The sequence below is a fragment of the Pholcus phalangioides genome, unplaced genomic scaffold (genome assembly GCF_987345545.1).
Source record: "Pholcus phalangioides strain wild (caught in Gottingen) unplaced genomic scaffold, Ppha-v1.0 ptg000012l_1, whole genome shotgun sequence".
In the NCBI taxonomy this organism is placed as follows: domain Eukaryota; kingdom Metazoa; phylum Arthropoda; class Arachnida; order Araneae; family Pholcidae; genus Pholcus; species Pholcus phalangioides.
In genome coordinates this window covers 12,349,835-12,368,208 of record NW_028301605.1, presented here as the reverse complement: position 1 = coordinate 12,368,208, position 18,374 = coordinate 12,349,835, and the positions used below count along the sequence as shown (strand labels likewise).

Below are 18,374 nucleotides of genomic sequence, written 5' to 3'. Positions count from 1 at the left end.
ACATCACTTAGAATCACTTCAACTCCACACAAGAACTGCTATTAACCATTTCTGTGACACGATAGAAATCACTAAATACCATTTGCCATTTAAAATGACATATCTTTTGGATAATATTGGCAAGTACAGTTGCCAATTATAGCCAAAAAAAAAAAAATTGTCGAAGGAAAATAAAGAAACAATTTCAGCTAAAAATATTGCGAAAGACATTACTTCTCACTTCTTGATTTCAAAATTCAAGTAAGCTTCTTTGAAAATAGTGGAAAAAACGGGACATTTTATTCAAAATTTGGGACGACTAAAATAGTGGTGATGTCCCGTAAAATGCGGGTCATATGGTTATTTCATATGTGAAAGTTTTTGACTCGCGGACTGAAAAGGTTAGGCACCCCTATTTTATAGTAACAGAAAGTCTCTACACAGAGAGCAGGCAGACCGTCAACATGATATTTACATAACATAAAAATTCAAGCGTTTCCCATCTTTTCGTCAAAGTACGGAACACAGATGGCAGCACTAGCCAGATGGACGAGGTGCATGTGTGGTTTAGTAGTAGCCGCAGCATTAGGCAGAACACGAAACATGCACAACTCTAACAACATAAGTACGTTAGGGCGATGCATATAGGTACATACACTCGTTTCGACACATGTTCTGAATCAGAATTTCCCTCTAAGGAATTTGTACGAGGTGCGTGTTCGTTTAAGTACAGTAGACTCTCGGTAACTCGACACTCCCAAAAGTATCGACAAACATGTCGACTTAAGCGGATGTCGAGTTAGCGGGGTCTCACTCTAAATTTTTGTCCGATCGTTTTTGTGCACGTAATTATATACATTCTAACAATTGTATTAAATAAAATGCTAATTCTCATTAATTTTAATTCGGGGTTGTTTCAAAATAGAATCAAAACGTATAAAAAAAATTTACCTCATGAAAAATAATCAAGTACAATTTGCTTATTTTTCTTTCCGAAGAGAAAACAAAAGTTTTTCTACACTTTTCAGTTTATACCGCGTGACGTATGACATCTAGAGCTTTTAGTGCATCATGGATGGTGCAGATACTTCTTCATTTGAACTTTCTGTGTGTGATTCCATTTCTTCGAAACGTGAAGCACTTGCTTTGAGTGATTGATTCTAGAATATCGTCATCTGCTAAAAGTCCTAAAGTTACAAGATTAGAGTCAATACTCACAAATTCATCGTCGATACAATCACCCATAGTGCTATTCATGCTATCTTCACATTTAATCTGGGAGGAATCTTCGGAGAAATAATCGTTCTCCAAAGACTCAGAACAAATACTAACATGACGGAAGCAGTTCCCAATCGTGTCACTCGTGCCTGAATTCCATGCAGAATCAATCATTTCAACTGCATCTGAAACAGAAGTTTTTGCGTCCAATCTAACATCTACAAATTCACAAATTTTCTGTAAAAAAGTTTTCTTACTTAGGATAATTCCTAATTTTCTTGATTGAGATGTTTTGCGAAATATTTTTCTTTCTTTTGAATTATTGATCCTGATAATGGGATTGAGTGAGATTGAGGGATTTGAACCACAAAAGAGTTGCTTCCTCTACATCGCTGAATTCTGATTTCTTATGCGTTTTCTGCTTGGTTCATAGGAAGATTCAAATTTTTAGCAAATGTTGAAATGGCGATCCGTGCAACTCCATATTCTTCGGCGAGTCTCCACTGAGTTTTTCCCGATTCTAGTTTTTTGAAAATTTCAACTTTTGATTTTAAAGTTAAAGTATGAAGTTCACGTGGAGCTATTGCATTCACGGCCGTCGATACTCACAATGATAACCAAATGATATATTCTTTTTCTTTTACCCTTTTTCCACGAAATTGTAAACCCGAGTCCCGCCGAAAACATTCTCCGCAACAGACAATATCAAAACTCACAATAGATAAGATTTTTATCCCTAATTGGATGTTGACAACTTCAACATCCAATAGGGATCATCCACTTTTCTTTTGGCTATGAAAAGAATGAAAGACCTGGAAACGCCACTGAAATGATAGGCTGGCCAAGAGGCTTCAAACATTCATTTTTCACATGCCTGCTCCCACCACACATAACGCAAAAGAAGGACTCATCATACAGAACAAAGAAACAAAGGATTATCGAAGTACCCACGGACAACGTCAAAAAATTCTTAGAATGGTAGCACACGGGCAATTGTAAAAACCAATCGTAGTCGACTTAAGCGGAGTTAAGCCAAACGTGTCGAGTTAGAGTTTCCCCTTCATTCAAATTAGTATTGGGCCCACCAAGGGAATAATAGATGTCGAGTTATCCGGATAGTCGAGTTACCCAGAGTTTACTGTAGTAGTAAGAGTAACAGAAAGCAGAGATGGATTTATCCGCAGGCGCACCGACTTCTGTAAGGCCCGCAAAACCCCAACTTTATATTTTTTCCTAATTTAGGGGGGGGCCCAGTATTTTCTTCTGCGCCCGGAGCCCTCAACCGACCTTAATCCGTCTTGTAATAACAGTGAACTGTTAAAGATGAATCGAAACAATAGTAAGTAAGCTATTGCAGAGTGGAGCAATAATAGCTGATTCTTGGAGTTTCCCAGCAATGCCTTAGTTTATATAAGGCATCAGCGCCTGGCGTATCAAGCAGATCACCCTCATCCGCCGTCAAAACTCGACTGCCAGTCTGAGTCGAGTATATTATTCTCCTACTATATACTGGCAGCTTAGGCTTTCCAAGGAAGTCGGTAATGTTGTACGTATCAAGTGGGCTATTAACCAACTGATACCGACGCGTCGATGGAGGAAGGCCGGGGTGTTTATAGCGGTGAACCAGGGTGGAAAATGACGTGGCATCTAGCAATGCTGCTTGTCCTTATACCAGGGCCAGTTTTTCTAGAAATATCATTTTCCAGGCGTGCCAAAGCGCCAGAATCACATCGTCGTTGGTGGGATGTGGAATTTCTCAAGCAGTGGTGTGCACTTAATGAGACCTTCCGGTTTCTGTTTCCAAGCCCTTTTTTTCGAGTCCCGGTGAATGGAGTAGATCTTAGATAAACATTGATTCTATCGGGAAAAAACAGAAAGAGGTGTTTATTTGAAATATTTCAAATTTCAAAACAATATGGGCCAGGATCATATCGACTTTCACAACTAGGGGCACTACATTCTATCGAGGGAGCAGGGGGTTATGTAGCTGCATGTGGGCTCGTTATCAGTTGCTCCTACTGTATGTTTTTGCTCAGGAATTTTACTACAGAGGTCGACATTTTCAATACTAAATAGCAAAATAATATGTCCCAAGGCACTCTTCAGATGACACGGCTAGGGCAGGATTGGACATCCTTTTATTTCGCGGGTCAGAAATTTGAATATGTGTGTGTTAACCGTATGACCTGTAAACTTTAACGGATATTCCAGTAATTAGGGTTGTCTCAACTTTTCCATAAAAAATGCCCCATTTTTTGCTTCATTTTCAATGAGGCTTACGGGAAAATTGGAAATAAGAATTGAGATTATTTTCCATGACTTATCAATGCCTTTGACAACTTTTTTTTTTTGCTGTAATTAGTCACTTTATTTGCCTCTGATAATATTTTTCTTCCGAAATTGGCAGTTTTACTTTCCTATGACAATTTTTTTGTGATAATTGGCAACTTTACTTATACCTGACGATCTTTTGCGATAATAGACGAAATACAGTATGCATCCCGATTTTCTTGAAGAAAATATGGCCCGCGCGTTTAGGTATTTATCGCGTTGTGTGTGTAATATATATTTATACTTTTCTAACGGAACAATTTTCGCGGGTCACATGTGGCCCGCGGATCGGAGGTTGTGCCATCAGTTTCATCAAATAGCTTCTGAAGATGTTCACCACTGGTGTGGGAGAAAAACGGTGAGCCAATACTACTTCACCAAACACCAACTCCAACCATATCGCAGTTTACTACCATAAACGAGATGGGCTGGAAATGAAGGCGCCATCTATCGGCGGACACCTCAAGCTCGTCAGGGAAAATAAGTTGTTCTATATTTTTCTCCCGGTTCGTACCTGGGACCTGATGGCACCCTTCACGATAATGTCAAATCGGGCCCTCAAACCAATGCTGAAGGAGGGCATCTTTCTCTACATATATGTCGCCAACTGGTGGCCTTGATGTCATTTACAAGCCATTAGCTGACAGCTGCCACTGTCGATCACACGGCGTCGTTCAGCATGCCCTCCGAAGAAGAAATACTCCGTCTGCTTCTACAGCGTAGTGGTAGTGCATTGGTCCACCATAAAAGAGGGCATGGGTTCGACTTCCCCTGAAGAGGCAAAGATGAATTTTTCTTTCCACCAAAAATCAGCATCTCTACGTATAGCCAGTTTTCTGTATATCTGATAATACTGAAACCTGCGACGGTTACTAAACTCATGAATCTGAATCATTTTCTCTTCTATGAGAAAATCTCATTCATCGAACGTGGGCCGAGAAAACCTAATCAGCTACCCAAATTTTCGAGTAGGGTATCACAAGAATTTCCGTCCTTTCGAACCGTACCCGGGGCAGGGGGAGTTCACCACATCCTCATATTAAGACAGCGCTTGTTCAAAGTCACGACTGGCTCCTAAAGAAATTTAATTTCCCTAGTGAATGTTTTTCGTCTTCAACCTAGGACTTGGGAAAAAGCTCAAGGACCTATATCTCGTTAGGGATAAGGAGGTGGTACACACACACCAAGTATGTGTCCATTAGCGCATCGGAACCGCATATATATGAACGTCGCGATGAATTTCCGCTCGAAAAACATAAACAAAAACGTGCCTCCATTCTACTAAGAGAAATGGCGGAATAATTTCTGTTTTCGAGAAGATGCTGTGGGAAGAATATGAAGGCAAAAGTTGATAAATCGGTCGAGAAGGACCGCCTGAATAATAAATATCCCTTTTCTCTGTGTAGCGCCGTCGTTTATATTGTCTTGTCACGTATGTTGAGAGACAGGTCGGTATGCGACTGGTAATGAATACACGATCAGCTTGATCGATTGATGAACAGTATAATGCAAATATGATAGCTGTTGACAAATTTTCCCCGAGCCCTCGAATCATTACGTACACGTCAATGGCGTGTATCTGGCACATCTGTGTGAATTGTTTCCATTATGCGACGGTTATAGAACGATCGGGTGTAGTGATGACTTTATACTGGGTGGTTATAATTTCGGTTACCCCCATTCGAAGTAGTCTATTGGCCATTTTAAGGTGAGGAAAAGGTGCTGGAAAGGGGAAAAAAAATCGCCCATGAGAAAAAATGCGCCGGAAGTCAAGAAAAACTCACGAAATTAGGAAAAAGTGACGGAAGTTAAGAAAATGTCACGAAGTAAAAAAAATGGTGACGGAAGTAAAAAAAAAATCACGAATACAAAAAGTGACGGAAGTCAAGAAAAAGTCATTGAGAAAAAGGTGACGAGAGTCACGAAATGATAGTGACGAAAATCAAGAAAAATCATGAAATGAGAATTGACATTATCTTGCTCCGCCAGCAATAATGACTGTGCCCCCCATACTTCCAAGTCTGTCTCCGCCTATGTTCCCATATTTTTGCTGGGGCAAAAATTTGAAATTTGAACTCTTATGAAAGAAGTTTCCTTACAAAGGTGAAACATTTAAAACTAGTTTTTTTTTACAAACAACTGTTTCTGGCAAACAGGTTGTTCGTAAATAAATTCTTAATAAAACATCTATCTTTTCTTAATATGACTCATCTCATAGCTGCCAAGTCTCCCGGATTTCTACTCTATCTCCCGGACGAGAAAATTCTTTTACCTCCCGAATTTCGCACGTAATTTGTAAAAAACCCCTACATTTAGGGGAAAAAATTATTCCCCAAGGATTTACCCGAATAAAAAAAAACTGCCGCTTCATAATAGTTGTGTAAATTGTCTGCATTTTTCATCAAATCGCAAAAAATTTCATTTTTGGGGAGGAGAAAACACAAAATTCGTCAATCTGCAAAATCCCGCCTTTGGAAATCCAAAATTGGCACGATCGCGTGTATCTCTCTGCTTTATCCATACGTCCCGTTTCGGGCCCGACGGAGATTTTTTGTGGTTTGCGAGATTTGATTTTTAAGAGGTAATTTTTTAACTCAAACGTTGTCCATGATTAGCGATGGTTTGCCACGGTGTCGATTTTTGCAACAGGAAAATATCCCTACAATTTCTCTTTTTACTAATGAAAAGTCCCTAAAAAGTTTAAAAAGGTCCCTTTTACATTTATTTTTGTACGGAACTTGGATTCGCGCGAAATCCTCCCGAATTCTCACTCCCCGAAGTTGGCAGCTATGCCATCGACATGAATGGTAATACAGGAATACAATGAATATAGAGCGGTGTATACTATCCAGCATTTATTGGAGTGCCCCCCCCCCCCTCCTCGGTCAAACACAAAACGAACCACAAAGAACCAGATTCTATGTCACAGTCGTTTAGATCTTGCGGATCGAAGTGATCTGGGAATGTGTCCGGGCCGCTGAAGTGCTCTGGAACTGTGCCACGCATCCCTCAAGTGATCCGTACCTATGCCATGGATCACTTAAGTAATCTGGGAATGATCCGCGGGTAACTTGAGTGATGTAGAACCGCACTGGGGAGGCCGCTTAAAACTGACACGTCACTCAAGGGATCTCTAAATTTGTCACGGATCGCTAAAATGTTCTGGAACTGTGTCACCGGGACATTTAAATGACCTGAAAATGTGCCACGGGCTCATTAAATTCTCTGGAAATGTACCAGGGGACTCTTAAGCGATCTGTAAATGTGCCGCTTAGTTCATTTTTACAAAATTAGGTTTGAGGAGGGTAGGATGCATTTGATAACCCCATATTTGGCCCGCGGGCCAAGGTCGTTTATGCGATATATCATTATATGGCTTAGAGGGTGGGTCGCAATGAATTTCTTAAAGAGAAATTTCGAGTTCTTAGCTTTCAAATAACATTGAAATTAACAGAAATTGATTATAACATATAAAGGTATTTTCTTCCGAAATTTCAGTTAAAAAGTATTTTTTGCATTAAAAAATCATTTTTTGATCTTCGGGGGTGGGGGGCCTCGTGTACGTTTCTGATCCTACCAATATGTGTTAGGATTCAGAGGGGCAGAGCTGATGACGAAATTTTGCTGACAAGGGAACTGTATAAAAAGTTTTTTTATTTTTATTTTGATAACTATATGTCCCCTTGAAACATGAATGACATATGAGTTGTTTGGAAACTGTTTAGAATTAGAAGTATACCTCTTGGATCAACGGTTCGCCAGTAAAACACCACACCCCCTATTAGCTATGCACCCTGTGTATGTATATGTTACTGCCCACGCCCGAAGTTGGACAGGCCAATGTCCGAAATTCCAGCTTTCGTCGGGCCCTAAATGTCAATCCTGATACATCCCAACATATGTATCACTAAGATATCGATATTCAGATTGCTTTGATCGTTAAGGTTGCTAACGATAGCTATGGATTATGAATGGTCATAATTATCACAAAAAAATGCCAATGCGGCGATGACCCCGAATCATGGGGATCGATATATAGGGGCCAGCTAAAGCCCGAATATCGGACATTGGCCAAATCAACTGGGTTGGCCAACTTCAGGCTTTGACAGTAACACGCGCGTGCACATAGTATTTATTATTGCCGTTACTACCGCTGTTCGCCTGGTTTTCCTCCCCTTTTTTGCCGGCCAAACCCCAACCCTGAACGAAAGTGAAAAAAAAAAGTCACAGGATGGTAAAAAATGGTGATGGAAGTCAAGGAAAAAAAAAAATCACAAATGAGGAAAAAGGTGTCGGAAGTCACAAAATGATAAAGTGACGGAAATATCAAGAAAGACTCACGGAATGAGGAAATAGGTGTCACGAAAAACCAGGAAAAAGGTGATGGAAGTAAAAATACATTTATTCTAAAAAAACGTGCTCAATTTTTCGAAAAACTTCCCACAAATATTTTCACTCAAGTAACCAGTCATCATAATGAAAATTGCGCGATTCGTTTAAGAATTTAAACAGCGGTCACAAAAATGGGCTGGCTAAAACCCGTATAGCAGATCCCATAATATAACATTATATAGAGGCCGGTCACTACGAATAGGGTCACTTAAATTATAATGACCCCGTATTATACCCATTTTTTACCAGATAAGTTCATAAATAGAATCAAAACTTGGGAAAAGAAGATGATGCACCAGAGGTTAAACAGAAATAAAAAAATGTCTTAACTTTCGCCATTAATTCAGCCGCTATCTGATCCAGCTCAACGTAGGCGCCCCATGAAGTAAACACGGCATTAAGATATGAAACTTGTTGAAATGTTGATTATATGGAAAGGAGGAAAGGAAATGCTATCTTTTTTTTCAACTCGGTTCCCTCGTTGGAATCTCAGTTGCCTCATTCGTTTTTCGCCGTGAAAAGCTCGTTATGCATTTTGTCGCCCCCGGGTGGGGGTTAACGTGTGGTTTGGTGTGCGACATTTTTTTTTTTTCGGCACGTGGATTATGTGTGTTCGTGTGTGTTCAGTGACCGCATGTTTGTGAGGAGATCTGTGTTGTAGCTCCCTGTACCGTATGTGTGATGCGATTATTCCATTGTGGTATTCACTGGATTATGCGTTCGGTATATTTGATGTTTTTCGATCTAAATGTCAACGTTGGTGGCTTCTAATGGTGGTGGATTGTCTAGCACGGAAGGGTCGGGGGGTGAAGTGAATGAAAAACGAGACGCGCCGAAAATAATTAATCAGCCAAAGGTAATTATTATTATTTTTAATAAACAAATCACAAAAACACAGACATATATACAAATACAAACATACACATAGGTACAAACATAAAAACACATGAATACAAACATTTGTGACCCCAAGGGACTTAAAAGTCCTTCCAGCAGGTCTAAAGGGGGTTATAATCACATATGTTTCAGACAACGGCTTTTATAAAGATTAGACATGTTATATTGCTTTTTATTTATATATTTACGATTACGGTGTACGTTAAGATGTTAGATTTCTCATTTTGAGAGTCATAATCGCGGTTATATAATTAAATTACATATTATGAATATCAGTTGGTACATTACATGTAAACATGTAACACCATACATATACATGTATCTATCTATACTTATATGCACAATAACAACCATATACACATTCGTTCATCATTTTACAATTTCTTTCTCTTTTCGTACACAGTGCACAAAACTATTTTTATACCTGATTATTTGTTAAAATCATTTCATAATCATTATTTTTAACAAAGTCAAATACTATATGATTTATGTTTTTTCTATTGCTAATTTGATTTTCAGTATAAAATCAGTTTAAAACTTTAGGGGCTATGTAGGAAAAGCTCTTTTTATATAGTGTTTTATTAGGCTTCGGTACCTGATATTGTATCTACCTGTGGTTCTATTTCGATTTTTTGTTAAATATTTTTCATTTACTTGTGAAAATTTTATCATTCTATATATGTAGTTTTGTCTTAGAGATATAGTGTGGAACTGTATTTTCGTACTATCTGTTATTATTTGATATCTTACTCTATCGTACATGCTATCTAATTTCCGGATATTGTCATAGTATGCTCCACCCCAAACACAAATTGCATAATTAATAATTGAATAAATCCAAGCATTTCTGCGGTGATCTTGCGTTTGTTCGTGCTTTTTTTTTTGTAACTCGTGTAAAGAGAGCTTCCACTCTTTTACGTATTACAATTAGAATGCGTGTAGCGGAGGTATCTCTAACCAGTTGCTCACGATACCCGTGGTCCGAGTCACCAAATATTGTGCAGCATTTCAAACTAAGTGTTCAACTTTGTGATCGCGATGTATTTATATAATCAATCTCCTAATCCAGAGGTTCTGAACGTTTTGTGTTCCACGGACCCTTTGTGCCAGTAAGACCGAGGGCCAGGAACCCTTTGCCAATCAACCAAGGTCACGGGCACCTTCGCTGAATGATATTTAGCATATGTTATACAGTAAAAAACCCTCTCTTCCTCAGCGGACACAGGAGGGGCAAAGTAATTCGTTCGTGAAAGAGGGGTGACCGTAAAAGGGGGTAATGGTGATTTTATTGAAGAAATTTAAAAGGGTAAATATTATTTGGCTGTAAAATAGGAGTGGCATTAAGACAGGGTTTTTACTATAAACTAAAAACCGTAAGTTCATTGCTATCTCATTCAAGTTCACGGAGACCCTGAAATCTTTGAACCACTGAAACCGGGGGCCCAAGGATCCCTGGTTGATAACCACATGACCACCCTCCTTATCGAACACTCACATCCTAGAATTAGTATTTCAATCCTTGTTTCGGCTAGAGTACACGTCAAAGTTGTCACCTTATGATGAGAATAGAAGGAGTCATCAAAACTTTGCTCACGATCACCGTGGTGTTCACTATTACAACAACTGTACTGACGAAAAACTCATGAGCATTCCTCCAAGGACTTCATAATGAATTGGTGCTTGATGCCTGAAATTGTGTGTATACAGACGCGAACACCAATATAATTCCACTATTTATTTCTCAGAATTCCGTGCGATGTACGAATAGCGGTTGAACGCGTGGACTGGAATTCCCCTATACAGTGAAACTCCTCTTCAACTGCCACTGATTCTCAAAATCTCAAATATTAACTACCTTTTTTTAAATTTCTTGAGTAAACAACATAATTTACGGTCACCCCTCTTTTACGGACGGATTTTTTTGTTCCGCCGGTGTCCACTAAAGAGGGGTTTTACTGTATGTGGAATATTTGTCCACTGAAAATTCCTGGCGTTAAGCGATTATAACCAGCGTACTACAGTATAACCAGGTTCGACTTGTTTGAGAAACTATGGTCTACATCAGTGAATTTCAAACTTTTGTCAGTTCAACAAAGAACCGTTTCAAAGCACCAACCAGGCACACATCAATTATAGCAGCTCCCCACGACGCCCCTCACAAAGATTAGCGCAGTGCCGCCCTTACCAGACGCGGGGCCTCGATTTTTGTTTTCTGTGAGAGAAGGGAATCAAAAATATTCAGATAAGTAAAATCATGAAAATTCACAATAAATGCACGAAATAATTCCAGAATTCATGAAAATTCGGAATAAATGAAAGAAATAATTCCAGAATTCATGAAAATTCGGAATAAATGAAAGAAATATTATTAGAATTGGTGAAAACTCGCAATAAATGAAATTGTTTCAGAACTGATGAAAATTCAGAATTCCAGAATTCTAGAATTGTGAGGAAAATTCAGGATAATTCAGAATACAGGCAAATTCAGAATTCAAGAAAATTCAGAATTCCAGAATTCAGGTGAATTCAGAATAAACGAAAAAAGAAAAGCCTTCAGAATTGATGAAAATTCTGAATTTATTAGAAAAACACAATTCCAGACGGGCTGGAAATTGAGAATTTACGAAAGAAATAATTCCAGGATTATTGAAAATTCAGAATTCAAGAAAAAAATTGCTACATAAATCCGGAGCCCGATGCGACCGCACCTGTCGCACACCCCCTCAGGGTGGCTCTAGGTTAGCGCCGCCCCATTAGACCACACGTTGAGAACCCCTGATCTATTCCTTGAGCGATTTGGTGAATTCTCGTATATTGTGAATGGGATGAGTAATGAACGTCGTACTTGCGATGATCTTCTCGATGATTGGAGGACAGGGCTTGACCAATCACAAAAGAAAATCCCAAATCTCGACGCGAAAACAATTCTCTAAGAGCCAAACATCCTCCCCACGAGAAAAACAATCCGAAAATAATATTTCTTTCCACTTTTCCAGGACATAGATTTGTATGAAGTCAACTAATATTAATTGCTCGTGTGTATGTGTAATTACTTCCGTACAAGTGTGTGTACGAGTTTTTAATTAATACTCCTCTATTCCGACAGGGAGGTGAGAGAGAATGCTGGGAGTTCCATAACGTCAGTATCGTAAGGGTAAGTGTAATTAATTAACTCCTCTAATACTTGTATGTGTTTGTCTTTTAAGCAATTATTATTCCATTTCTCTCTCGTACCTACAGTGAAAAATATCTTCGTGTTTGAATGCAATGACTCTGATTATTCAGAGGTCCTCGCGTGCAGTGTGTAATGATAGATTGGATCATTTTGTAAGTTTTGGATTCCCCCTAGAATTTATATTTCCCTTATATGAGCAGACCTGCCAACTTTCCGGATTTAGCCCGGCGATTCCGGATTTCGCAACGTTTACTGAGCTTCCGGATTCATATTGCCGGGTTTCAATTATTGTCGTCAATATGAAAATATATATATATATGTAATGACGAAAAATATGAAGAAAATGAATATTGTGTGAAATTTCGTTACCCTATATTTACCGTATTTTCCTGCGCATAATCCGCATGCGATGTTTGAAGAAAAGGGGAAAAAACGGATTTAAAAAAAATAATAACTTACCTTATATTTCAATAATCGATCCATTGGTACGCTATAATTAATGAAATTTATTTACGGATAGCATTATTTACACACAAAACAAAATTTACCGTTCAATCAAAAAAAACCTTCAAATTCAGACTCAACTGAATCGGAACTAAATAAGCGCAACAGTTCTTTAGCTAATTCGAAAGAGTCAGTGTAATCATCAAGAAGATTTTCAGTCAGAATCACTGGAGTCCGAAGTTTCAAGTCCAAATTTTGTGAATGAACTCGTTATGGTTTTCATAGTCACCTCTTTTTCCAGGCATCACTGACCCACTGGCATACTTCAGCATGGGAAGCTCGGCGTAAATTCCCGCCTGTTGTATATAGGAATGAATTCCTCCAGTCATTCCAAGAAACTTTTCCAAATAGGCTCTAACTTTCCGTTTGAATGACCTGTGTATTTCCTGAATCTAAAGGCTGTGACTTCTTAGGGGGTCATTCAAGTATTACGTCAGCATCGGGGGGTTCGGATTTGCTGACTTCTGATGATAAGGAGGGGGGGGGGGGTTTGAAGGTTGCTTACGTCATCAACCATCGTTTTTTGAAGTTATGCAATATACGGAATTTTGCTGAAGGGGGGGGGGTGTCACTGTTTTCCTGACCTGGGATGGCCTCTTAGTCAAACCACTAGGTCAGGTATGACAAAGACAAGCACCACATTTTTTGCAGGCGTCTTTTACGTTTAAGTTTTCTTGAATACGAGTTTTCATTGAATTCATATCTGGGAGAGCACGTGACGTAAAGAATGTTGTCTTTTCTTTTACGCTATACGCCCTTCAGCCACAAAATAAGTTTCCTCATTCATCCACCGTTTGGGATTGCACCAAACTTACAATCCTTCCGGAATTTTTTTTTATATTATTTGAACTGAACAGTGTAACTCATACGCTATATAAGGAAGAGTAACAAACAAACTGCTTTGGCTTTTTTCAAGCACTTTAGACTCTACTCACTTAGACACTATGCACGGTGTCTAGAATATCTATGCATGCGCGCGTCGTGTATAAAACTCTGACGTAGTGTCACCCGCTGAGCAGCGATCTCAAATGGTTTTGCCATCTATTAGCGACTGATAACATCCTTTTCTGCAGATTGCCCGCAGCGCGCGGTAGATGATCCGCACTTTTTAATGTTTAAAGACTTTTTTTCAAGACATAATCCGCGGATCGTACGCAGGAAAATATGGTACACGGAAAAAGCTCTTGCGACATCGCAATCATCCGAACGACACCCTGTATGGTGGTCAAAGCTGTTGAAATCTATGAACGTATACAACGTGGGGGGACGTTCACGTTGAAAGTGTTTTTTTAAAATGTGTATTTGAGATCGTATGACACCTGGTAGATAATTCAATACGTACAGACCTGCCAACTCTCCAGATTTAGGCGGGAGACTCCGGATTTTTAACCGTTCCTCCCACTCTTCGGATTTACTAAAAATCCCTGCCGATATTGACAGAAAATTGGATATTTGAAAGAATTTTTTTTTGATTTCTTTCAGATAAAAACATTTCCATTTTAGTTTTTATGATTGCATTTTTAATTGGGTTGCTGTACTTTTGAATTATATGACATGCATATTTGTTATGGGCATCTTTTTCTCAGCCATCTCGTTGGGAATTTTGCCTGTTGTGGCCTTGTATTTGTATATTTTAAATTAAAAATACGCCAACAGCACCAATTTACATTCAGTCTTACAGAGGGTCAAGTAAAATTACAAACGCTTTTCCTGCGACATGTTGTTTTCAATTTTAACGACAATTAGCCTATACATTGCACAGGACCTCACATATAAATTTTTCCATAGGAATTAATTACACCTATCCAAAACTGTATTACAAAGTTTTCTGATTACCGGAATCATTGAAATACCGAGTAAATAATTTCCATCTGAACGTTTTCTGACAACATCAAAGACACAATCATGATACCGATTATACTTTCGTACACCCCGATTATTCTGAATGTGCGTGTGTGTTGGTTCAGAGTTTCTAATTAACAAGTTGAGGTGGATTCGAGATCTTCTCCAATCGAATTCTCCCACTCCTAAAAATCAGAGAATTATTTGACCCTTTTCTGGTCTACATGGATCTCCCTGGATGTAATTTCCGAACACAACTCGGATTCCCAAAAGAGTTCGAAGTCCGTACCCCGATGGCGGGATAATTTCACTCTGGAATAACTTCCGAAAATAATTTCATTGAAAATTTTCAAGGAAGTATGTGTTATGTTGCATTTTCTACATCGAGAATTTTCGCGTAAAGTTTGCGGAATTAATGGAATTTTCTCGTGCTATTCGTTATCGTAGTGGGAGGGGAATTCAACAAGTGTCGAATGAGGCCACCCGGATAGAAAACATGCTATTTGGTCATAACTATCCGTACACTGCAATGTTTATAATAACCGGTCCGTAGCAGAAATTAATAACGAGTCAGTCCGTATTGCCTGATCAAAAACAAACTGCACCAATAACTACGGGATGCTATTAAATAACGGGAAGAGTCAAATATGACTCCTCAGACACGTCTAGAATAATCTTGGCGGTTGCATCTGTTGTTCTCTGGACCTTGGTCAGCAATAAAAATAAGTCTGCGAATATTTTAGTATACTTAATCCTCTCTTGAATCCAATCAAGAGCCCATGCAGATTATTCTAGATGTGTCTGAGGAATCATTTGACTCTTTCCGGATCCACCGAAGATCTATATATACTATTGAAGCGGATTCGGTTTAAAATCCGCTCTTGAAGCCAATCGAAAAACCTATGGAAATTACTATAGAATGAAAAGAAAGAGGAGGAAATGACTTCTTAGAGTCATTTGATTATACCCGGATTCATTAAGGATTAGGATGGGAAATTGATGCAAATTTCCGTGATTAGAATCTTCTCATAAAACCAATAAGAAAGCCTACGAAAATTACTATAGAGGCGTCTGAAAAGTAATTTGACTCTTCCTGGATCCATCAAGTACCTCGGTGTAACCATTGATGCAAATTTCAAATTTGACTAAAAATCCGTGCTTAAAGCTAATCGAAAGCTTTTGGAATTTATTATTTAGAGGTGTCTGAGGGATCACTTAACTCTTTATGTATCCACCAAGGATCTTGGTGCCAAATTGGTGCAAATTTGACTAAAAATCCTCCCTTAAATACAATAAAAAGCCTATGGAAATTATAGTGGTGTCTAAGGAGTTATGTGACTCTTCCCGGATCTCGTTATTAATTTCTATCTATCAAGGATCCCGATGGAACATTGATGCGAATTTCGCTTGAAATCCGCTCTTAAAGCCTAGCGAAAGCCAATGAAAAATTTTTCAAACGGTGTCAAAAGTCATTTGACTCTTCGTGGAACCAGCAAGAATCTTGGTGGAATATTGATGCAAATTTGAGTAAAAATGAGTTCTTAAGTATCGCATAACTTCATAAAATTAATGTGATAACGAATGCGCGTCTGTCAAGCTCATACAGGATGGCTTATATGGTTTCTACTAATTTGAACTGACAGCCACAAATTGGAAAATTTGGCTTCGACAGCCATTATGCGCGTACGCATGCATATGTCTCCGAGAACCGGAATTTCACGGGAAAACGCTTTATGAGGCAAATCTTGAGAATTTTTTATAGTTGAGACCACGAAAATTCATCGTACTAACCGGGAAACGTTATAAACGGGATCCCCAGAAACACGTATGTGTTCAAATGTATTTTGTTTGTACATATACCAATACAAAATATACTAATTCCTTAAATTTTTATGAATTTTTAAATTAGTGTTTACGAACTTATGGGACACCCAGTACAAAATGCACTTGAAGTATTGCTCGCAAAGTACACTCATGTCCATAAATTAAGGATAATTCAGAATCACACGGAAATCGAAATCTTAAGTAAAAATTTCACCTGTAGAATTATCACACACACACATCTGCAAGAATGATATGCAAATTTCAGGAAGCCACCAGATGATGCCGATAGTACGTCACAATGACGAGAGTGTAAGAGGGAGGTATATAAGGAATGGTGGCAAAGAAGTAAAATTGTTCACAAGAGTTCTGTAAGGCGTTCAGTGCCATAAGCGAATAGTTATGACACAGAGGACGCATGTGGATGATTTTTTAGGTAGTGGAATTATCGGCCGCCTGGAATGTGGGCGTACTCAGATGGAAGTATCCGAGGAACTTGGAATTGCCCAAAGTTTCATGTCTAGGCTTTGGCAACGATTCCAAGATAACGGAAATGTCAGTAGACGCTACAGTACAGGTCGCCCCCGAGTTACAACGCCGAATGAAGACCGGTATTTGGCAGACGCAGAGTTGCCAGATTGGCGGTTTTCCCGCCAAATTGGGCTGGTTTGAAAATGGTTCGGCGGGAAATTTTTGGCTTTGGCGGGTGGCGGTTTTTTGGGCGGTTTTTCCAGAATTGTGTTCATGGCGAATTTCTCCTCATTTTTCTTTGCTTGCGAGCAAAGCAGTTTTTCTGTTTCACTTCAGTCCCCACCTCATATTGTGTTTTCTTCCTGACAAGGCAGAAGGGATGAGGGGGAGGCATCTCACCCAACTATGGAAAGCCAGAACTTTCAACCACAATGCCTTTGCCACCCAATAATTGAAGGGACCGTAAAACAAAAACTTGGGAACTGTCCTAGGCTCTAGATAGTGGTTTTCAACCTTTATGACACCGCGGCCGGTAGGTTATCATATATCCAATGTAGTATAAGGGAAGTAGTATGTTGTATATCCAATGACTATAAGGGAAGTAGTATGTTGTATATCCAATGACTATAAGAGAAATTATAGCCACTACAATAGGGTAAGACGCCTTCATATACGAGCGGAACCATCAGGCATTCTGGTCCTCGCCGAAGGGTTGCTGCACGAAATCGTCGCTTCGGAAATGACCGCCAAACAGAGGGGAAAAAAAATCGCGTCGGTAAATCTGGCATAGCAACCTAACAGAATTCCCCGCGCGCTAAAAATGCTTGGCAAAAGCGTATGGAAAATTCAATTTGTGGGAGAAACGAGGAATTTCAAGGAACGGATTTACTATGGGAAATAAACCACGTTTCACGAAATTATTGGTAAACAACAGGTTAAATTCGTAACAGTTCGTGTGATGACGATCAAGTAATTAATCTTAAACACAAAAGTATATAGCAAAAAAAAAAATTCTTAACTTTTTTTCAGGTTTTTAGTGAAAATAAAATATTCCTATATATCCCTTACCCCGATCCTTAATTTCAGGATAAAAGTGGCATACAAAAATATATATAGTCAATTTAGATTACATGAAGAAAATTTCTTCTGGATATTAAATGATTGTGTGAAGTTAAGGATTTGATGAACTACTGCCTCTAGATATTGGAAATTTAGTAAAAAAAATTCTTAAATATTTTAGGAGCATTTATTTTATCAGAATTTTCTTCAGTAAATTACAAATTCTGAATAGCACACACAGGTTCAATAATGTAAATTGACGAGCTCAATGAGTGAATAAATTTATTTATTAAAAAAATATTCAAACATAATGTACATAACTGATGAAAGCAAGATTTTACAAATATCATTCACAATTTCACATATTTTTCTACACCATGTAATCAATTATTACGCTGCTTTAGAGTACCAGTAAACTTTGGGAATTACAAAAAAAATATGCTTAAATAATAGAAATATAGTTCTTTTCTTGAAACTAAGTGACCCAACAGCAATTAATCTGGAAATATATATATATATATATATATTTTCCACAGAAATATCACATGAAATTTTGCCTCAAAACATAACAAAATAAGTTAAAATTCACTATAACAGTAATTCGTCGTAGTAGCGATAAATCGCCAAACTAAGAGCCGAGAAAGTGAGAATTCCACGATAAATTCATAAATAATTTGAATTTAAA

General features: G+C 38.5%; 1 protein-coding gene across 5 annotated transcripts in view; it reads left to right on the top strand.

Moving 5' to 3' along the window:
* LOC149079598 (tight junction protein ZO-1-like) overlaps nucleotides 1–18,374 on the top strand; it is a 326,888-nt gene that overhangs the window by 223,651 nt on the left and 84,863 nt on the right. For 4 of the 5 annotated variants that reach the window (XM_089240203.1, XM_089240202.1, XM_089240204.1 and 1 more), the window contains one exon: nucleotides 11,924–11,971. In XM_089240203.1, coding sequence (XP_089096329.1) covers nucleotides 11,924–11,971 — 48 coding nt within the window. Of the gene's footprint in view, nucleotides 1–8,548; nucleotides 8,777–11,923; nucleotides 11,972–18,374 lie in introns of those variants that run through there. The other variant, XM_089240205.1, reaches the window with a different exon arrangement.